Source organism: Otolemur garnettii, unplaced genomic scaffold (assembly GCF_000181295.1).
Source record: "Otolemur garnettii isolate 467f Iridium unplaced genomic scaffold, OtoGar3 scaffold00073, whole genome shotgun sequence".
Lineage (NCBI taxonomy): Eukaryota > Metazoa > Chordata > Mammalia > Primates > Galagidae > Otolemur > Otolemur garnettii.
Window position 1 is genome coordinate 5,409,062 of NW_003852468.1, and position 23,067 is coordinate 5,432,128.

Genomic DNA, 23,067 nt, shown 5'->3' on the forward strand with positions numbered 1-23,067 from the left:
GCTGCTCAGTGCCCAACCGGCCAGAGGCCCCCACTAGGCTGCTGCTGCTCAGTGCCCAACCGGCCAGAGGCCCCCACTAGGCTGCTGCTGCTCAGCGCCCACCCCACCAGAGGCCTCTACTAGGTTACTCTGCTCAGTGCCCACCCCGCCAGAGGCCCCCACTCAGCTGCTCCTGCTCAGTGCCCACCCAGGGGCACAGTGAACAAAGGGCTGCAGTTGCTCTTTCAAAACAGACCGGAACCAAGCAGAGTGGTGCGCACTGGTCTAGAGGAGAGACCAACCATCTGCTTTCTCTGTGGAGATTTGTTTGGTGATTTCTGAGAGATAATTTCAACAAAGGGCCACATAGAGAGTCCTTGAGGGCGGGTTATCTGTGTGTGTGAGGAAGAGGGAGAAAAGACACTAATTGGTCTGGCTTGCAGAGGTGTGACAGGTTGTGAGTCTGATTCCAGGAATAATGAGAAGCGTTTCTCTATGAGCAGGTAAGGAAAACAGACTTACCTACTGCTGCAGCAGAACACAAATGAATTCCTTAGGGACCCATGGAAAACAAAATCTGCCACACATACAACCCTAGTGTAAGAAGCCCATCACTGCCTTGCCCCAGACAGGCAGAACTGGGCGCCTGGCCCCACAGCCCGCGGCTGGTGACTGCCAAGGAGCTTCCCCTCCACCTGGCACTAGCAGGGGCATCAATCTGCATAGAGAATGAGAAATGGCAAACTTGCTGAATTCTCTGCTTTCTACAATTCCATGAAAATCATTTTAAAAGGCTGCCCTGAATATTGGGCAAAATCTCTAACTCGTAAACAAACCATAGTCTGGACTCAGGACAGAACTCGAAGAAGCCGAGTGGGTAACTGAAGGGTCATGAAACAAGGAGAACAAGCAGCTTTGGGGTCGTTAGTCAGACATGGGCACAAGTGAACCTCAGGGAGAAGCAGTTTTCCAAAGGAGCACTTCATATATAATGTGCTCTGATGGGTAGTAAATTTTTCATGCATTTGCAGTAGTTATCAAAACTTTATGTCAAACCATCTCTCACCAGGAATGCAAGCGCTGTCCTAGAGCCTTATCAAAATCTAAAAGCCTCTGAAACAGGGCTCTTGTTACACTGCATGTCCCACATCAGACAGTTGTGATGGCCCATTCCTCTTTGTTGAGAACCACAGAGAGAACTGCAGTCCCCACGGCCTCAGGAGTGCTAGTACAAAGACTGAGAAACAGCAGCACCTATGGACTTTCTACATAGGGACAGTGACCAGGTTCCATGAGGATGCCAAAGGGACTTTTTTTGAAGCTATGTTTGCAAAGCAAAACTACCAATATATTAAAAAAAAACCCAGCTTCCTAAAGACGTTTTATTTATACTTTACATAAGATTGAGAGAATATCCAGTGTCACCAACAGTGAATAATATTCTTATTGCTGTTGTTTTTGTTACTACCGGGGTACCTTAAGACTACGGATGAAGATATTCAGCGTACCAAAGCCACCTTTGAGAACCGCAATCTTGTGGTTAGCTGAAATGGAAAGTGCAATGTGCAACCTTGGACAGAGTTTCGTTCTGTGCAGAACTAACTGGTCCTCATTACCATCAAATAAACAACTCTCACATCACCAGTACTGCATCCTAACCACCCCAGATGGTAGCTTAATAGCCCGAAAGAATTAATAGTGCACCTCTATTCACCCAGAGAAGAGTTGAAGCCATGGAAAGAATCTGGTCCATTATACCCCACACAATTGCTAAATAATATGCAATCACAGAAATGAAGCCTGGCATATGGTCATGTCCCGACGACACTGAGATTCATTGTAATGAAAGTGCTATTCAAAGGCATACCTTTCTTCTCTGGAAGAAACATTACAATAAGACAAGCCAGGCCTCCTAGGCACAGAAATGCTGCTAACGTCCGCTTCCGGCCAAACCTAAACAAAACAGATAAAGGACACATTTCCCTTGTGAATCTTACAAACTCATCTGCAGCTTCTTCCCAACCTTCCCTTTTAAACGTCTTCAGTTTCATCATACATGTTCATCTTTTCTTATAGTGTGGTGACTGATAGGAAAGTGACTAGGACACACAATAAATAACCATCATAAAACAAAGGGAAACGTTCTGGACAGCAGAATAGAGGGATGTGGGCGGGAGAACCACACAGAATTAGTCTATGTCCGTAAGTGCTGACTATGTTTCAGACTCTGTTTAAAATGTTTTCCGTCTACTATCTTATTTAATCCTAATGATAAACCCCTAGGCATATACTGCAACATTCTATATTCTGGCGAATGAGACTAAAGCAAGGAGAATGGAGTTCATCTCCATTCATTCAGTTCATCTTATTGTCTAGTTACCTGAATCTTACAGAGAAAAGTTTTAAATATTGTTAAAAAAAGAATCAAACCAAAAAGTCTCTTAAAAATGCAAACAGAAGAAACCAATTCATAAACACCCACACTTCCATATGAAAGCTATAAACCAACTATACCCCAAGATGAAGGGGAAGGAGGAGGAGAGGGGAGGGGAGGGGGGAAGATGGGTGGAGGGAGGATAATTGGTGGGACCACACTTATGGTGCATTTTACGAGGGTACATGTTAAATCTACTAAGTGTAGAATATAAATATCTTAACACAGTAACTAAGAAAATGCTGTGAAGGCTATATTAACCAGTTTCATTAAAGTATTTCAAATTGTATATAAAACCAGCACAAGGTACCCAATAATTGCATTAATGTACACAGCTATTATTTAATAAAAAAAATACAAACAGAAAAAAATTATTGGTAATGGATCAGAATGAAGTGAAATGTATCATATACTTTATTAGAGGAGTTATTTTCAAATGAGAGCCCCAGACTTAGAGGAGCCATCACATTAATAAGTCTCCCTTCTCCAGGGGCCGGCAACATACCAGGTGCTAAGCTAGGGACCTCAGTATTACTTGCAATTTTGATAACAATTTTGCCAGGGGATTGTAGAATCCCTAGCCTGAGAATGAGCAGGAGCAGAGGCTCAGTGAAGGATCTTGTCAAAATAATACACCTAGCACACGGTTAAGACCGGATCTGAATTCAGGTCTGCCTGCTCTTAAAAGTAGCGAGCATTCCTGCTCAGATTTTAATCTGGAATCTGGATGGCAGGAGAGGAGCCTTCTGTACTGGGTCATTTTGCTGAGTTTAGCAGTCAGTATTGATGCCTTTCAAGTGATGTGCACCATGCTAGGCGGACACTAGGGACACAAAGACACACAGGATGCCACAGGAAGAGGCTTCTTAGAACACTGCCTGCTCCGCAGAGGTTTGCAGAGGAGGCTGCGGCAGCGCAAAGGAGGGACATCGGGCACCACTGGGGCTGCTGGGGAACCATTTCTGAATATGACGTCAGCCCTAGTTCTTAGATTATGAAGACAATAAACTGGACCCTCTAAGTGAAGGGTCAGCAGAGCAACTAAGAAAAAAGCCTTCAGTTTAGCAAAATCAAAACCCACCCTTCAAAATGCTCTAGACTAAAACATCCTGACAATAGCATTAAGCACAGTGCGATAAGAAGCCAGTTTTTGGTTAGAAAATGATTTCTGGAGAACGAGAAATGATATAATCCAATTGATTCCTAGCCCACACAAAACGGAATTTTTAATTGCCTTGGTCCAGGGACAAAGTAACAGAAGTGATCTCAGAAAACTGAGGAAAGGGTGCCCTATAAAATAACTTTTAAAATGTATTTCAAAACTGTGCCACTGAAAATGAGTAATAAGCAGGATATATTTTTCTCCCTCAACAGAGTAAGTGGGTCTTAGAAGATAAGTCTTTTTTATAAAATGATTCTTTGCCTTCGGGTAGATACCCAGTAGTAGGATTGCTGGATCAACAGTAACTCTTCCATTTATTTCTTTGAGGAATCTCCATTCTGTTTTCCACAGAGGTTCTACTAATTTGCAATCCCACCAACAGGGTATAAGTAAGTGTTCCTTTCTCTCTACATCCATGCCTAAATCTATTGGGGTTTTTTTCCCACTTTTTAATTGTGGCCATTCTGATTGGGGTAAGGTGATATCTCATTTCAGTTTAAATTTGCATTTCCCTGATTAGTAATGCTGAGCATTTTTTCATGTCTGTTGGCCCTTTATCTTCTTTCAAAAAACTTCTGTTCATGTCTTTTGCTGACTTTTTGATGGGGTTCTTTGGTTTTTTCTTGCTGATTTGTTTGAGTTCTTTGCAGACTCTGGATATCAGTCCTTTGTTGCATGGATAGCTTGTGAATATTTTTCCCATTCTGTGGTTTGTCTGTGTACTCTGTTGATTATTACCTTTGCTGTATAGAAGCTTTCTAATACACTTAAATCCATTATTTATTTTTGTTGTTACCGTATTTGTCTTTGGGGTCCTAGTCACAAATTCTTTGCTAGGCTGACATCTAGAAGACTTCTTCCTACATTTTCTTCTCAAATTGTTTTAGTTTCATGACTTACATTTAAGTGTTTCATCCACCTGAAGTTAATTTTTGTATATGGTGAGAGACAGGGGTCCTGTTTCATTCTTCTGCATGTGGCTATCCAATTTTCCCAGCACTAATAATTGAATAGGACTTCCTTTCCCCAGTGTACATGGTTGTCTGTTTTGTCAAAGAGCAGTTGGTTGTAAGCAGATGCTTTTATTTTATCTCCTATTCTAGGCCATCATTCTATGTAGCTATTTTTATACCCGTACCATGCTGCTTTGCTTATTATAAGCCTGTTAGTACAATTCAGCAGTTCTCAACCTGTGGGTCACAACCCACAGAAACTGTATTAAAATGGCTGTGACATCAGGCAGGTTGAGAACCACTGGTATAATTTGAAGTCAGGCAATGTGATGCCTCCAAATTTGTTCTTTTTGCTTAAGATTGCTTTGGCTATTTGGGCTCTGTTTTGGTTCCAAATGAGTTTAGGAATGTTTTTGCTAGGGGATATTTTGATGGGGATTGCACTGAATCTGTAAATCGCTTTGGGCAGTATGAACATTTTCATGTTGATTCTACTAGTCTATGAGCATCTCATATTTCTCCATTTGTTTCTGTCATCTATGATTTCTTTATCAATGCTTTGTAGTTCTCCTTATAGAGATCTTCCACCTCCTTATAATCCTAGGTATTTTCTTTTTTTTTTATTTTTAAAATTTTTTCCAAAGTCTCAAAAAATAAACAACTAATACTTAATAACAAAAATAAAAGATAATTTCCAAAAACAGATCATGTCAAATCTGATAGATAACAGAGAAAGAAGAAATATTTCAAATTCATTCTACTTCATCTGGACATATCTGACATTAAAATTGGAAAAAGTGTATTATTATAAAGGAAAATTACAAACATACTTCACTTATAAATGAGGATGCAATATCCTAAACAACATATTAACAAGTTGAATTAAAAATTATTGTTCAAATAATGTACAGGTATTTTATTTTCTTTATGACTGCTGTACACACTACTGAGTCCTAGATTTGACTCTCAGCTTGACTGTTATTAGTAGGTGGGAATGCTAATCATTTGTGTACACTGATTTTGTAACATGACATTACTGAATTTATTTAATAATCTAGGAGTCATCTGTTGGAGTCTTTGGGATTTTTCTAAATATAAAACCATATCATCAGTGAACAGGGATAGTTCAGTCTCCTCTTTTTCCAATTTGGATGTCTTTTATTTCTGTTTCTTGCCTGACTGCTGCAGCTAGGACTTCCAGTCCTATGTTGAATAGAAGTGGTGACAATGGGCTTACTTGCCTTGTTCCAGTTCTTAGGGGGAATACTTTCGACTTTTCCCCATTTGGTTTGATGTTGGCCATGGGTTAGTCATATAAGGCTTTTTAAAAAATGATTTTAAGGTATAAAAAAAGGCACTTGTCCTCGACTGTTCATTGCAGTACAGTTCACAATTGCAAAGATGTGGAATCAACCTAAGTGCCCAGCAGTTCATGAGTAGATAAAGAAAATGCAGCACATATAATACCATGGAGCATAAAAAGGAACGAAACAATGTGTGCAGCAACTTGGAATTGGAAACCATTATCCTGAGCAAAGTTTCTCAGGAATAAAAAAGAAAACACGTCCTCTTTCATGAGTGAGAGCTAAACAACGGGCACACCGGCACAAAGAGATGTAAAGGACACTGGAGACCAAGAAGGGGGAGAAGGGGGAAGGAGATGAGGGGTAAAACTCACCCGTCAGGTACAATGACCACTATTCTGGTGATGGGCATTAAAAAAGCCCCAGCTTAAGCATTACATTAATACAAGGTATCCATATGACAAAAACACTTGTACCCCCTTATTATTTTGAAATTTAAATAAATAACAGAAAGTCTTTAGGTTTTCTTTAATTGTTTGCCTTCTTGTAAGAACTTCTAAATGTTATTAATTTGTTTTATGAAGTTTTACCCACATAAAGCTAATAATCCTATCTCTTAGAATTGACAAGTTATACATAGACTATTCAAAGACCCTCTGATGGTGATATTCAGTATCATTTTAGGGAAGGGGAAGGAAGAAGGGAGTAGAAGGGAGGGTGGGAGAGGGACTGGTGTGCTCCCACTTAGTGGGCACAAGTTAAGGACATAGCACACTTCTTGGGTGTGGGATGCAACTACAAGAGGGACTCTATCTAACAAATACAAACATTGCAACCTAAAAAATATACCATTTTAGATTTCAAATATTTAATATTGGACTGGAATCTATCTAAAAGCTATATGAAAACTCATAATTATGAAACCCAAGAAATACTGCACTAAAAAAATGAATTCTATTCATAATTGTATTTGGCCTAAAAGAAACTCTAATCACCATGAAGTAATCAGCAGAGACTGCATATAAACAAAGACACTAATATTTAGGTACTTACGCTGAAGAGTGTGTGTGTGTGTACATGCACGTTTTCTTTAATTATGTTGTATTTGTCCATACTCACCATTTTTGGTTAATCAAGTAGATGCAGAGAGGATAAGATGGGATCTCTATGAGGCCAGACAGGGCCAGGTTGGCATAAATACTTCCACCTAGATCACCTGCACTCAGAGTTAGGCCATAATACACCAAGCTGCACACAAACCTGCATTTGGGGGTCAAAGAACAGGGAGGGAAAAGACAGAAAAAGAAAAAACACATAAAAATTTGTCAGAGAAGATTCAAATTTTGGTTTAATACAATGCAATCTGCTACAAGCAAAAAGCTTGACTCTCCCACTAATCATTCTGTCTTAATCTAAATTTCTATACTAGGGAAAAAAAATAATGGAGCCTTGGAAATGATTTGAGTCATATCGGTATGTTACACAAATCAAATGAATGGCTAGCCACTGAAAGATGAAAGACATTGTTTGTGCTTTCAGCGAGCACTTTTGCATTTAATAGAAAACAATGACCCTATTCTTTAATTCAATAATTGATGGAACATTTGCCATAGGTGGTTGTGATATCATCAGAATGATTCTAGAGAAGACCTCCCATGGAGAAGGCCAACAGAGGCCGGTATTGACTACAGAGGCTGAGAAGTGACTGGACCTTCAGAGGGTCATCTGCAGACCAGAAATGACTGGCACTCCATCCTGATGATCCAGTCACCTCCCAGTCTGGGTCTTAACCTCACCCTGTGCGCAGTAGGTATACAGTCTATAGACACCCAGAACAGGAGCAAAATAAATAAGTCATTAATGTATTTTATACACACTGTTCCTGAAACAAACACTTAGGGAGTGCCTCCTGGGGGCAGGCTTTTCTGGAGGCACCAAGCTTATCTCCTGCAATCTGAGAACTAAGGCTGAGCAGGGGGCCAGAGTGCCAGCATGAAATTCCAAATCAGGGCCTTCTCAAACGGAAGGTAGTAATGGAATCTTTTGTGCCTAGGAAACTGCATTATTAAAAACAACACAAGAAAACGGAAGAAACAAAAACAAAACCCTGAAACTGGGCTTTATTAGCATGTGAATATATTTGGTAAACCATAAACTTCTATACAAGCAGTAAAACACCTGAGCTTTAAGTTCCTTAGAATTTATGCGTTTGTAATTCAGTGTGACCAGTATTTATTAAGAGGAAATTCTCGTTTGTTTCCATTTAGTTTTGCTTAGAAAAAAGTCTAATGAAATGTGGCTATGATGAGATCAAATAAGAAAGCAAAAATTTCCATCTCTTCCAAAACACAGGCGTGGACCAAGTACCCCAGGCTATTAAGAATGGGTCATAGTAAGGGGAGAGGATGGGGAGGAGGAGCGAGGGACCCCTGGAGCTAGACTGGCCAGTGGTTCATCCCTCCCTAGCAAATGAGCCAGAAGCAGCAACTACTTCCCATTACTTCTTACTGGAAGAGAGCTGTCACCCCGTTACTAAGGAGGATAAGCAGAGTTACAGCCAGGCTGTCATGTGTCAGGATGCACGGGGACACTGAGTTGTCTATTTTCTCTGTCCCCTAGGCACCTTGTATGTAAGCAGAAGACAAATTTAAATCATGTGGTTTTCAAAAATATTTTAAAACTCCCTTCCACCAGCAGCAGAGACCCTCCTCCTCCTATAACGCTACTTCCCAGTACGCTGTCTGCATTTACAATGGCAATTCCAGCACAGTAATTCCAGCCTCAAGACTTACTTGACCAAGCTGCGATGGTATCAAGTCAGGGCAAGAACAAACAAAGCCATAGGACAATAGAAGTATTTAGTTACCAGTTTGTGGTGAAAGGGACTAGGGGAGCATAAGCCTTATCACCCCTAAGGCTGGGTCTCCTGCTTTTCAAGTTGCCTTTCTAGAAGAGAAGGTCATGGGGATCCATAATGAAGGCTGATGAAATCATTTCAGTCTTCCTTATGAGCCCCAGACAAAATTTAAAATGCTTTCACAATCTTAAACAGTATATTTAGGGCACCAGAGCATTATTTTAAAAGGCATGGGGTATCATTTTGATCCCTAGTTAAGGCTTTCTTCAGTACAGAGCCACAGAAAAGACCTTAGAAATTTATAGCATCTTCAAAAAGAACAGCAATCGTGGAACGACATCGTCTCTATTTTCATGAGGTTGGACATGCCAAGCCTGGGGCAAGAGGTTTATTTGGCTGTATATGCAGTAAATAGGGATGGCCTCACTGGCCCTAAGTCTAGCTTTTTGTCTTATCCACTGAGTACCAGAACCAGGACATTAGATATGGAAAAAATAAAAATCTTAAACAAAAATAAAAACAGTAAATAATCTCCAACAAGTAGGAACTTGCTCCAAGACAGAGGGTTTATCTGGCTGCCTGTGACAGGTGAATGGTGAGTTTATTCCCATCCGTAGGGATTGGAATATATTTTGGGAATATCTGCTGTTGAAGAGGCAGAACCTCAAATTAGTAGTGCGTATGCCATATTGTTGAGTTTGGTTTTCAAAAGTTCTCTTAATCGCCATGCCTCCAAGCTTCCACGGGTATTATGCAAGTGTGATATTTCCGGCACTGAGCTGGCTTTGAAGAGGAAGGGAGTAGCTGGTGCGACAGGGCCCCGATCGGAAAGGCAGTGGCCAGCCTGTCTGCTTGCACATGTCTGCCACCAGGGCTTGTTCCCCACAGCTCAGCTGGCTCTCCAGGCTGCAGCAGAATGAGAACAAGTGGTTTGAAGAGAAGCAAAGAGAAGCTTATTACTTCATCAGTAAAGGAGGGAAAGTGGCAGATGATCCTCTCAAAATACCAAATTTCCTGAACATAAGCAGAAACAGAGGTCAGGAAAAGAGCATCGTGATACAGAAAAACATCTCCGCAGCTTCTTATTCTCAAGCTACTGTGCTTTTTTAGCTCATACATGAGATCACCTTCCTATAACATCACTTTCCTTTGTCTCCACATGAAAGTACAGAGTTACAGCAGCTGTAACAGAGGGACGGTCTGGGGGAAAAGGGCAAGAATGTTTTCTACCTTTTAAAAACTCCCCTGTGCTTTTTGGAAACTGAGGCCTGCTTTGAGCTCTGTTTCCAGCTGGCTGTGGTCCAGAGGGGCGGCGGGGGGAGGTCTTATGTTCTTTGTGCTACAAGCAATGGTTCAGCTGAACTGTGTGAGGTGGGGGTGCAGATCCACACTGCCTTCCAGGTGGGTGGAGGTCCTGGCTTTGTCACGGGCAGAGATCGGACAATTAGAATCTAATCTCTGACTGCAGCTGATTGACAAAAGGTCCTCTCTTTTAAAAGCTCAACCTTTCTGCTTAAATTAAGGAAATTTGGTATTTTGAGAGGATAATCTGCCACTCTCCCTCCTTCGACAACAAAGTAATAAACTCCTCTTTCCTTGTCCTCAAACCACTTGCTCTCCTTCTGGGGCAGCCTCTAGAGCTAGCGCTGAGTTTTCAGTAACACAGCCTTCGGGGCAGACACACACAAGCCCCAATGTAACAGGCCAGTCCTTTAGCCAGTAGGTCTGATCATTACGACCCTTTAAGCAGAATGCATAATATTAAAAATCTGTGAAATCTACAACTTGTACATGCCCATCCATTTCTCTCCTTTCTAAAATTCAGTTTTAAAATGGAGCTCTCCTGAAACCCTGAATACAACTTACATACGCACTGAGAGCCCTTTCTGAGTGGGTGGGACAACTAGAAAGTCAGTGTTTAGCTGACACTAAACTAAAGTGTTCATCGGAGAGTGTTCATCGGTCCCATCACTGATCTGCGCACACGGCCCCCGGTTCCTCATGTCACGCTCCTGGGGCCCCCCTCTACGATGGGTGACATTCAGCATGTCTCGGTGCTGCACAGGGCACTGTGACTAGGGCACTGGGAAATTCCTTGATGCCACAGCCAAAGGCAGGGATTTTTAAAAGTCCTATTTAGAGGCTCTGCTGTTTCTGGTATGCTTGTTCACTTTCTTTCCTTTTGGTGAGGAATGTATCTACATCTTAAGAAAGGAAAAAGACTTTTAAAATTGTAATTTAATATGTAAACCAATAACAACAGATGAATACAAGTCCCAGTGAGCACCTCTTATAACTGCAAGACTCATATGTGGAGTACCACAAATTTAAGACAGTTTCTTCATTTCTTAAAATGTACATACTTTTTTTTGGTACCTTCTGTGTTTACATTTTACATTGAATACCTCAAGAGCAAAGTTTACTAAGCTCAGAGGACCTGCCCACCGCTGGGGAGACAGTGCTGTGACAGCAGGGTACACACAATGCCCGAGCTAAGGGACAGGGGCCTTGGTTTTACAAAAACAGCCTCTTGCTGACAAAACAGGGAAAGCTGTCAGTAGTTGTAAAGAGGGGAGAGACAACTGAGAGAGCTTTAGCCAGCTGAGCGGAAGATCCAGACACCCCTTCGGTTTAATTACCAGATGAACATCAGGATCAGAGTGTGTCCTAGGAGAACGCGGTAACGGAAGAGGTCCAGGAAACTTCCGGTCTCCCTGCAGCTCCTGTTGGTTGCATGTTTTAGTGAGAAGGTGCACTTGAGCTTGCGGTTCCTCCTGGCGATGAGGTACAGGGCTTCCTCAGCCTCACTCAGGCGACCCTGGGAGTATAACCAACGAGGTGATTCAGGAATGAATCTGAAAGAGACGTCATTAAAGGCTGTGTATTCATCTAGGTACACGTGCTCAGAAAGGAGAAAAATCACCCACTCGGTCCGTGGATCCCCTCGCCACAAAGGGGCTCCCTGCTGGGCTCAAAGCTCGCCTCTCCCAGAGATACAGGCACTGCCTTCAGCAGCAGCCCAGCGTTAAATGCAGCCTACTTCATCACCAGAACCCAGAGCATGCTTCCAAAACAGTGGTTTAAAAAAGTAAGCAGTAGGCATTTACTTTTAAATAAATTTTAACATGTGACTGTCAAGGTAAGTTTATAGTACCGACCAATGCCCTCTGATCCCCAAGTGTGGTCCCTTGACAAAATGCAAACATCACAGAACAAATCCTTTTATTAAAAGGGTTTATTCTGTAAAATTTGGTTGCACTGAAGGTTCCAGAAGGCCACACATGGTCCCAAGGTTGCGCTGAAGGGTCCAGAAGACCACACACGGTCCCAAGGCTGAGGTCCCCCCCCTGCAAATCCTAGCCAAATGTTGTTAGAATAATACTGTAGAGACACTGGGCTTTTTAAGTTCTGAGAGTCTCATATAGTAGATAGAAATATTTATTATCTCATCAGAAAAAAACAGATTTTACAAAAAGTGAAGTGTGTTTGGGTGGCTCATGCTTGTAATCTAGCACTCTGGGAGGCCAAGGCAGATGGACTGCCTGAGCTCAGGAGTTCAAGACCAGTCTGAGCTAGAGTGAGACCCCATCTCTACTAAAAATAGGAAAAACTAGCTGGGCATTGTGGCAGGCGCTTATAGTCCCAGCTACTTGGGAGGCTAAGGCAGGAGGATGGCTCAAGCCCAAGAGTTTGAGGTTGCTGTGAGCTGTGATGCCACAGCACTTTATTCAGGGTGACTGAGTGAGACTCTGTTTCCAAAAAAAAAAAAAAGTGAAGTGTTTTTAACATAGCATTATGTTGTTTAGGAGGCAGAGATTGTTTTATGACTGCACATAAAAATGAAACAGTTTATTACAGCTACTTTTGAGCACTTACTGCTTCAGAATACTCAAATCACCTGACACCTTAGCTTTTATAAGTCTTCAGAGTATCTCCTGATCCTCCAAGACCTTGAAGAATAAAAGTTAATTTCTGGCTAACTGCTAGCTACAATCCAACTGTTACTTTCCAAAAGTGTTGGACGATTATTTTGCCACTGACATCTTCAAACAGCTTCAAGACTTAAACACCACGAATCTCTTTGTGTCTTCCCAGTTCTGCACACAATTTCAGAGGACTTTTCAAAGGCAAAACCAAGGAGGGAACATGGAAGCCTTGGTTACTAAACATAGCATCAAGTACTTTTGATCTAATTTGACATGATCTGCCTAAAATGAAACTTAGTACTGGCTATATAAGGCACTTGATAGAATTCACTGTGCCTTTCAATGAGGACAGTGAGCAGCTACAACATTACAGGATGGACCCTCAATGGACAGCTGTCCATCACTGACCACTCGAGCAGTTCAATTTTGTACAGAGTGACACAAACAGGTGCTAAGGGGCAACAAAAAGGCAGGAATTTCCCCAGGAGCTTTGCTAACCAGGGAAGAGAATATTCACGTGACACATCTGATTGTCAGTCAAGTAGGAACAACGGCCACCTACAGCATCCGGAGAAGTCCCTCTATTTAATTCTTCATTGCCACTCGATTACTAGTGGCATGCAAGTAAACGATCTAGTAAAACAGTGTTCTGCTGGAAGTTAAGTCTGCAGACCATCAAACGGGTCAACTGGTCCCGTCCACAAGACTTTATGTGAGCTACTGTGTACAACTACCTGATGATGTCTAAATAAAAGACTACAGTGATACACGAAGAGGCAGAAGATAATAAAAATTAAAACTGAGCAACACTTGAGAAGAGGGAAACAGAACCAATAGGAAAGGTACCAAAATATTCACAGTCATTACCATTGTGAACCATCATCTTCGGCAACCTGTCAGCCTCTGTGTTTTCAGAATTATTTACAAGCCATGACAATTATTTTCAAAGGTTATAAATCATTTTTATGGATGATGCTTTGAAAATTTTGTTCTGTGTTTTTAAAACCCTTCTAGGGGAAGGGTTTATTTTGATCATACAAACTTAGGAACTTATATTATTTCTCCTTATTTTTAGAGGCCAATAAGCTTAGTTACTTCTACAAAGGGTCACCTACTTGTCAGTGGACAGATTTGGGAAAATGAGTTCCAACACATGCAGATGATAAATACAAAACAGGAACGCACACTTCTAAAAGAAGGAGCAGGCCTTCGAGTGAGCTGTGCTGCACACAGTGGCGGGGCCACCTGTGCCATGGTCTCCTCTGGACGCTAACATGTTCATTTAACAATGTTACCTCTGCTTGACAATGTTCTGTGAATATCCTTAAAGATGGCAAATCTTTATAAATTAAGGAGGCACTGATTTTTTAAGACATGAATCAAATTCAAGTACTGTGAAAATAAGGAATATTTAAGCTAGGTAAAAATGTTTCTGGCAAACAAACAAGCAAGGGGTATAATTTGCCTTCTTTTGTTATTGGTGGCTAATTCTGAAGCTAATTTTTAGTATTTCTGCACCCACATTTGGCCACATTTCTGCACCCACACAGGCTCTGTTGTACAGAAGGCCCTGGCTTGGGTGCTGGGAAAACCACAACCGTGGAGCACAGAGGTTGCTGCTGTCAGAGAGCTTCCCAATGAGGAGGAGAGAGAGGCTTCGGGATGAGCAGAAATTTGATGCCCATTCACTCAGAGGTACAGGTAAGGGCTATGGAATTCCAAAGAGAAAGAGAATGACTTGTAGCTGGACATATGATCAGAGAAAGCTTGGGTGGTGGCGTGTGAGCAAACCAGGGAGATGGAATAGTAATTAAATAAGAGGAGATGGGGCGGCGTTGAGCAGGTGCAGCGTTGAGCAGGGGCACAGAGCAGAAAAGCAGAGGTGAGCTGGGATGAGGGGCTCAGTGTGCCTGAGCACAGCTGTGGGGACGGGATGGGAGGAGACGAAGGTGTGAACTGGAGGTGGACTGTGGGAAGCCCGGTGCTCCAGGGCTACCCGAGGAAGCATGTGTTCAAATCTCATGGCGTCTTCTCCCTTTGCTTTCTGTGTTTCAGAACCCGGACTCCCGTCCAGCAAGGGTACGTCCCAACCTGGTGCTAAGCAGTAACTAAGCCAGTCTACACATTGGAGAAAGAAGAGCAGAATGACTCGGGCAATCCATGAAGTGGGGCCACTGCTGAAGGGGCGATGAGAGTCAGATGGGCAGAGAAGGGGGAGATTGACTCAACATTTTAAAATATGTTTATTCTTTAATATTTATATGAATGCTTATTAATTTAAAGTACTATGCTAGACACCCATTTATTACTTTCAAAAATCTGTAATACAGAAGCCAATAAAATACTGTTATTTCTCCTTCCTAAGAAAACTACCTCACTTGATTTCACATAACTAAACACATTTAATGAATTCTGCTTTTATAACACAGGGTATTCCTACTGTATTCATTTTTGCACTTAACAATTCTCTTGGTCTCAAAAGTAGTATGAACACAAATTTCAGTTCAGTCCCCATCAAATCTCAATGTAGGCTGGGCAAGGTGGCTCACACCTGTAATCCTAGCACTTTGGGAGGCCAAGGAGGGAGAACTGCTTGAGGCCAGAGGTTTGAAATGAGCCTGAGCAAGAGGGAGACCCCATATCTACAAAGAAAAAAAAAAGTTAGCCAGGAATGGTGGTGTGCACCTGTAGTCCCAACTACTCAAGAGGGTGAGGCAGGAGGACTACTAGAGCCCAGGAGTTTGAGGTTACAGTGAGCTATAATGGCACCACTGTACTCTAGCCTGGACGACAGAACAAGATCCTATCTCAAAAGAAAAAAAGAAACAACAAACCTCAATATAGGACTGAATAAAGAGCTACTAAGTTAAAGAGCTATTGAGTTAAAATGCTACTGTAGATCCCTCTCACTTTATGGCACAGAAGAAAGTCAGTACCAGTGGCTGTACATTTTGTTTATGCCAAAGATTTTGATGATTAAAATCAGAGATCTAATGCTTGAGGGAAGAAAGGCTTCTCATATGCCACATTAAAACTTCCGGTAAATTGAGCCTAAGCTGGAGACTCGTCTTGCAGCATCTGGGGGTGTTTTAGAGCACCCCAGTGTGACGCCACGGCCAGTCATTTATAGAACCCTGTCCTGACTGAGGAATCATCCTTTTCTGGCTTGGGCTCCTTCAAAGGACCTCTCCCATGTCTGAGCCTGCTCCAGACGCCACACTTAGAGGCCCTGAGTTGGTACTCACCTGTGGGATAAGCACGTGTCACCACCCGTAGTCCATATACGCTCTACCCAGCTTCACACCCCAGTCTCACACCCAGCACATGATCCAGCCTAGCGACCTGTGAGCTTGAGGTGTTAAGCTGGAAAAGAAACTGATTCTCTCTGCCAATAATCTGAAAGTTAAAACGCAGCCTACGAAGAGTTAGCTTTAAACAAGGGATACCTGCATGCTGAATTAATTAAGCATCTCCCATCCCAGGAGCTGCCAAGAATTGCAGCACTTGCGGAATTTAATTCTTCACCAAAGTCAGTGCAGGCAAGCTCCTGAAAGGGAATAACGTCGCTCATTGACCCGCATCTGCTTAAAACATTCCTTCGGCTTATTCAATTAAAACTCTAAGAGGAAAAACTACTTACAAAGATAAGAGAAAGACCACTGTCCCCTGCAGGTTAACCAGAACGGCTAGGGTCCTCCAGGAGCGGATGAAGTACCCTAACAGGGCATATTGGGCAATGCCAACTGCAAAGAAGAGGCCGCCAATCGATCCTAATTTGGGGAAAAGAGAACTGTCACTGGAGAAAGTACCATCTGTCGCGCCATTTCCAACCCCAAGTCACAGAGCCAATTCTTTCCTTGTGAGATGTCAGCCCTACCCTGGCAAGTGCAAGCGGCAGACCAGGAAAGAAAAAAATGTATCCAAATGTTGAGCATCAGATGACAAAACTCTAAGAGAGGGCGGAAAATTAGTGGAAATGGGGGAAGGACAGACGAAAAATACAAACCATATGGAGAAAAAATGAATTATAAGAGTTTGCCCAAATGCCGTCCACACTGACTCTCAGACTGCATCTGCCTGAACCTGTGGCTGAGGGTTGGAGATGCGTGATATGGTTTTTAGGTCATGAGGTTATTGCAATACTGGGGTTTAGTCTTTATCACTGTGGTTGTCCTTGACATTGTTATCTGAAATCACAACGCACTCCCCAACTCTCCCTGCTGCCTTTCCCTGAGGTATACAACATTTTGTAATTATTTGTTTCTCATCTATCTCCCCAGTAGACCATAAACTCTGAAGAGGGTGGACATGGTGGCTGATACCTGTAATCCCAGCACTCCGGGAGGCCAAGGTGAGAGGACTGCATGAGCTCAGGGCTAGTAAGGGCAACACAGCAAGATCCCATCTCTACAAAAAATTTTTAAAATTTTTTTTCATTTATTCATTTTTTTTGTTTGGGATTCATTGAAGGTACGAAGAATTAGGTTATGCTAATTGCATTTGTCAGATAAAGTCCCTCTTATAATTGTGTCCTGCCCCCAGAGAGGTATGCCACATACTGTAAATTTTTTTTTTAAGACCATGCATGGTGGCTCACATCCAGCCACTCTGGGAGCTTGAGGCAGGTGGATTGCTTGAGTTCAGCAGCTCAAGACCAGCTCAAGCAAGAGCAAGACCCCATCTCTATTAAAAAAAAAATAGAAAAAACTAGGGGGGGCATGATGGTACACACCTATAGTCCCAGCTACTTGGCAGTCTGAGGCAAGAGGATCGCTTCATTCCAAGAGTTTTGAGGTTGCTGTGAGCTATGATGCCATGGCACTCTGCCCAGGGTGACAAAGTGAGATTCTGTCTCAGAAAAAAAAAAAAAAGGTGGCACATGACCATAGTCCCAGCTACTAGGGAGGCTAAGGTGGGAGGCTCTCTTGAGCCCAGGAGTTCTAGTCTGCAGAGCTTTGATAATGCCACTGCACTCTAACCTGGGTGACAGAGTATTACTCTGTCTCTAAAAAAAAGGTACGGTGGGGACAGGAACTCCTCAAAGCATGGATTTTTGTCAGCATATTGATGCAAAAATATAAACCAGAGAATTGTAAAGAATCTTATATGTTTTTTGAAATAGATATTGAAACGCACTGGCTTGCCCAATACTCTTGCAAATTCTATGCCTCTGACACACTTTCTATAATTGCTACTATTGCTATCAGTAGGGATATCAGCTACTATTTATTGAGCATAATCATTTTACATACATTGTCCCATAAAGCAAGCAGCATTATCAGTCAAATACTGAAGTGAGGAAATAGCTCAGAGTGGCAGTGAAGCTACCTGAGGACCCAGAGCTGTAGGTGGCAGAGCCAGGACTAGTCCCCAGGTCTGTCTGATGAGACGGTCTAGGTGCGACACCAGGCTTCTCTCCTACCTCCCTGCTACGGATAGGCAATTTTTGTGGACATTTCACAGCAGCAAAACTTTATGCGTCATGTTACAAAATTTTTCTACAACCATCCTGTAAAACCAATGTTTTATTTGATTCCTGTCCATAGCTTATCCCTCTGTAATGGAGAATGATGACTTGTATACTGTTTGTCCTAGCAAGGAAAGCAGAGAGCCAGAAATAAGCCAGAAAAGGGAGCTGATGGCACTTTGGCATGTTCAGAACACATCTTCTGAGATGATCAATAGCTATTACAGGTTCATTACAGCACATCAAATACCATGTGCCTTCCAAGAATAAGGCTTCTTGTCATTGCTCAGAACAGTTCTGAGCACTCAGTATCCCTTGACAACAATGTAGACAAAAAGAAGATATTCCAAGGATGGGACGGTTTCCAAGGAACAGAGCTCAGATACTACTTCTGCCAGGTGCTACTGTGCAACCTTGAGAAAATGGCTAAATGTCTCTGAGCCTCGGTTTTCTCATTAGTGAAATGGAAATAACAATACCTACCTCAAAAGGTAATTCTTATTTGATTCAGATGAAATAATCATGTTACCCAGATATTGATTATATTGTCTTGCTGTAATCTGGGTTTAGCTCCTTCTATGCAGAATATCTCCTCCTAGCTCTGCTCTCTCATCCTAAGACAGCTCCCTCACTATTGGAGAACAGATCTTTTACTTTATCTGTGTGATTCAAGTGGGGGCTGCCAACTATAGTGTCCCCAACTAAAGAATGACTCCACCTGGGCCAGACAGAGTTCTCACCCAGGATCTCAAATAGACTAGATGCTAGTCTTGATGCTCCTGGGCCCCGTCTCTGACTGAGCAGAGGAAGCATTTCAGAGATGGTGGGGAGCAGGGACGAGAAGCATCTGACTTCCTGGTTCAGAGCATCTCCAAGGCCTGGCTCGTGGTCTAGTTATGTGAACTAAATGGTCTCCCTTCACGTATGAGCTCATTAGAGTCGAGTCTCTCTCATAGTCAGTACAACTAGACAACAACAGGATAGGAGGACAAGAGGAAATGATTCAAAGGATCTAGTTTGGTGACTTTCAATACTGTGATGACATAAGCAGAGATCCCAGAAGACAGAGATTTTAGGTGGAAAGAAAGTAATAATTTTTACTGGATGGTCTAACAGATACATCTAATGTCCAGCTAATGTCCAGCGGGAAGCTACATGTATGTGTCTGGAACTGACAACAGGGAGAAGGTACAGAGATGTAAATGTAAATTATTCTCTGCTATTTGGTTTAAAAAATTAATAAAAAATGAACACAGCAAGTCATCATTTTTGTATATTATAACCCTGGAGGACCACAGGTGGCTCTCTAACTATTTATTCATACGCCTTTAAATATATTCTATATTTTAGATTTTTTTTTTTTTGAGACAGACCCTCAAGCTGTTCCCCTAGGTAGAGTGCTGTGACATCATAGCTCACAGCAACCTCCAACTCCTGGGCTTAAGCGAGTCTCCTACCTCAGCCTCCCAAGTAGCTGAGACTACAGGCGCCTGCCATAACGCCTGGCTATTTTTTGGTTGCAGCTGTCATTGTTTGGCGGGCCTGGGCTAGATTCGAACTCGCCACCTTAGGTGTATGTGGCTGGCACCTTAGCCACTTGAGCCACAGGCACCGAGCCTATTTTTATTTGTTTTTAATTCATTTAAAACCAGCAGACTTGTTTATCCTAGTAAAAACTAAATGTCAGCAGGTTAGAAAATGGTATATTGCTATGACTTCATCTTTGTCAATGGCACCAATAAGCCATCCAGTTTTTAAATGCAAACCATAAAGTTTCTTTGAGTCCTCTCCCTCTCCATCTCTGCAGGTCCTGTATCAAGTCCCCCTCCCACCCAAATCCAGCTCAAATGCACCCTCTGTCCTCCTGCTCCACGGCTCCCGTCTTGTCTGAGACACGACTGATTTCACGTGAACAACCACAACCACCTACTCAATGATCCCTCAATTTCTACTTTCTCCTCAACCATCTATTCTTCATACACCTGCCAGGGTATCTTTCTGTACATACGAGATCCTATTGCCCTTCTTTTTAATATACCACACTGGCTTCTCACTGTATTTCAGATAACAAAACCAATTCCTCATTTGGCCTATCGTGGGCCCGGTATCGTCTGGTCCCTTCCAGCCTCTCACTTCGCTCTTGCCCTAACTCTCTAAACCGAAGCCACGGGCATCCCTTCAGTTCTCAAAGAAGCTCCTTCCTGCCTCAGGACCTAGTCCTTAGTCCTTGTCATTCCATCTGGCTGGAATGTTCTTCCAGAATTTCACACGCTTAGAGCTTTCTTACCAGTCATGTCTTAGATCTAACACCTGCACTGAGGTTTTCTCTAACTCTCCTACTTCAGGTAACTACCACCTGCAATTACTGCCTAGCCCTTTACCCTGTTTAATTTTCTTCATTATACTTAGAAACTTCACCTATTAGTTTTCACCTACTTGCTCTGCCTTCCCTAATTAAGGCATAAGCTCCATGAGACCCAGGACCTCTCCCCACACATCCCTGTCTCATCCAGTCTGTTATCCAAAGTGTCTATTAAAGCAACGTCTGGTGTAAGGCAGGGTCTCTTCAGTAAACGAATGCTATGGCAGAAATATGCATAGGGAAAGCTCTGGAGCACGCCCTGCAAGATGTTAACCACAGTCGTCCCGATGGGGCTAGGACTACATGTATTTTTTTGGTTAGACCTGTACACATTTTTCGATTATTTTTTACAATGATCACCAATTCTTTCTGTTATACAAAGACATTAATATAAGAAAACAAATAATAAATACAGCTCTATAAAAATGTCACAGCTTTAGTATTTTCTGTTTTTCAGTCCTCAATAATTTTCTGCAGTTAGCCTCCTCCTTCTTCTGAACCATTATATTGCAAACTGGTCCAAAACGGATGCTTGCGGTTTGTACTTAGGCTTTTCATACATACTCTACACATTGCTTTATAAATACTGCAAGTATTTTGTAATCAAGAATAATTTTACCAACTAATTTTTTATTGCTAAATAATTAGGCTGTTTCTAAAGAATCCCCCATTGCTGAACATTTAGTTTCTTCTCCGTCTTCTTGAGGTCATGAGCTTGTTTGTATAAGATCGTGCTGGGGAGAAACCAGCTTGACATGGACAAAACCATGGGGAAGACGTCAGTGCACAAGACGGGGAGAGAAGCTCCTCACCAAAGGGCTCTCAGTGTGATGGGAGCCTTACTCTGTCCCTTTGCAGGTCACTGTACCTGCCCTTGGGGAACTCTCATGCTCACTGAATTTGGCAACCATCTGGTGACACTGTTAAGGGCTTTTTCCTGATTCCTTTTTTTTCTTTGCTATAGAAAATCTAATAGCCTCATCTTAATCCGGCTTCAATGACAAGAACAGAAGGTCAAAGTACTTTAATTGGAATCTTTCCACTGGTTTCAGGCCACTGGCAAGGGAGCAAGAGACCAGGAGGTCTTTCTTTTTATCCAACATGCGACAAGACAGGGATAATCCTGACATAATCTGCCAGGGTGGAGACAGTACACAGTTTTTGTAAAAAAGCATCCTCATGCCCATGCAACAACTAAAGTCAAGTGTGAACATTTTAATGAAGAAATGTGTCAGATACATAAAAAATATGCATTAATGATGCTTTATATGTGCACAGTTTTGGCCCTCAGGAAAACTGAAATCAAAAAAGAAAGTGCCTTAATGCTTTCCCTGGACCCAGGGAGCAGCTGTGATTGCCAACGTTACAAATTTCTTGGAAAGGGGTGGTGCATATGACTCAGTGGGTTGGGCATTGGCCCCATATACTGAGGGTGGAGGGTTCAGATCCTGCCCCAGCCAAACTGCAACAACAAAAAATAGCCGGGTGGCAGGCACCTGTAGTCCCAGCTACTCGGGAGGCTGAGGCAAGAGAATCGTCTAGGCCCAAGAGCTGGAAGTTGCTGTGAGCTGTGATACCACTGCACTCTACCAAGGGTGACAAAGTGAGGCTCTGTCTCAAAATAATAATAATAATAAATAAAAAAAAAATTCTTGGAAAGTCCTAGAAAGTTGGGTCCCACTATTGAGAAAAATGACCTTAAAGTCTCCATGCAAATTAAGGACTCAAGAGGACGTGTTCTCACTGGCCTAAGCTCAGGAGCTGGGCTAGAGAGAAAGTAGCTTGTTCTAAAAGACTCTGGATGCTGCTATAGACAAGGGGAATGACAAGGCTCTGCTCTGTGACAGACCAGCAGGAAAACCGTCTGGCGGGATGGGACTGGTGTCTCTCGCTCCCTAGACTAGTTCTAACCAGCCCAACACTATGCATCCTTCAGCTCACCAACTGCTTAGTGGACATAAAACAAAGCAAGAGTCCATTTTATTTAGTCTTTGTCTTCCAGCTCAATCCAACGTTAAAAACAACAACAGTGAGAAATAACAGGCTGGCCTGGCCAGCACTCAGGTGAGGTTCCACCAGGAGAGTCCTCAGGGGAGAGTGAGAAGGATATGAGCTTGGGCGTCAACCAGGCCCGGGCTGCACTCCTCTGGCCTATCTGTTATAAGCTATGTGAACAACAGGCATGTCACCTCGTCCTCCAGAGGCTCGACTTCCTCATCCGTAAAATGAAGGTAGAAATTCTTAACTTGTCAGCTCTGGGGATGTTATAGATATATGTCAAATGCCTAGCATGGTACACAGCATGTTACAGGCACTCAGAAGTGATAGCTGGCACTTTTCATCAGTTCTAAAGGAAGAGAGTGACATTCCCTCATATTAACCTATATCCTCACTCAGATTCATTTTTATCAGTCACATGGTCAACCTATTTCCCATATCAATAGAACAATACCAGTGGTACCTAATCTTTATCAAATGAACAAAAATAAAACAAACAGAAGAGTTCTCATTGTAAACCTAAGTCCACAAAGTAGAGTCTTAGACATAGGCTAAGACATAGGCTTAGACTTTCTCAAGAAAATATTGTAAGTCAAATAACCTTATAAAATCACTTATTTTGCTA

The 23,067-nt window shown here is 42.4% G+C and overlaps 1 protein-coding gene across 1 annotated transcript in view; it reads right to left on the reverse strand.

Annotated features, from left to right (window-relative positions):
* The window catches only part of SLC22A15 (solute carrier family 22 member 15), a 68,623-nt gene that overhangs the window by 15,880 nt on the left and 29,676 nt on the right, over positions 1-23,067 (reverse strand). The window contains exons 5-8 of the mRNA XM_012807640.2: positions 16,256-16,385; positions 11,329-11,544; positions 6,952-7,092; positions 1,847-1,932 (exon numbers count right to left, since the gene is read on the reverse strand). Of these exons, the coding sequence (XP_012663094.1) occupies positions 1,847-1,932; positions 6,952-7,092; positions 11,329-11,544; positions 16,256-16,385 (573 nt within the window). The remainder of the gene's footprint in view (positions 1-1,846; positions 1,933-6,951; positions 7,093-11,328; positions 11,545-16,255; positions 16,386-23,067) is intronic.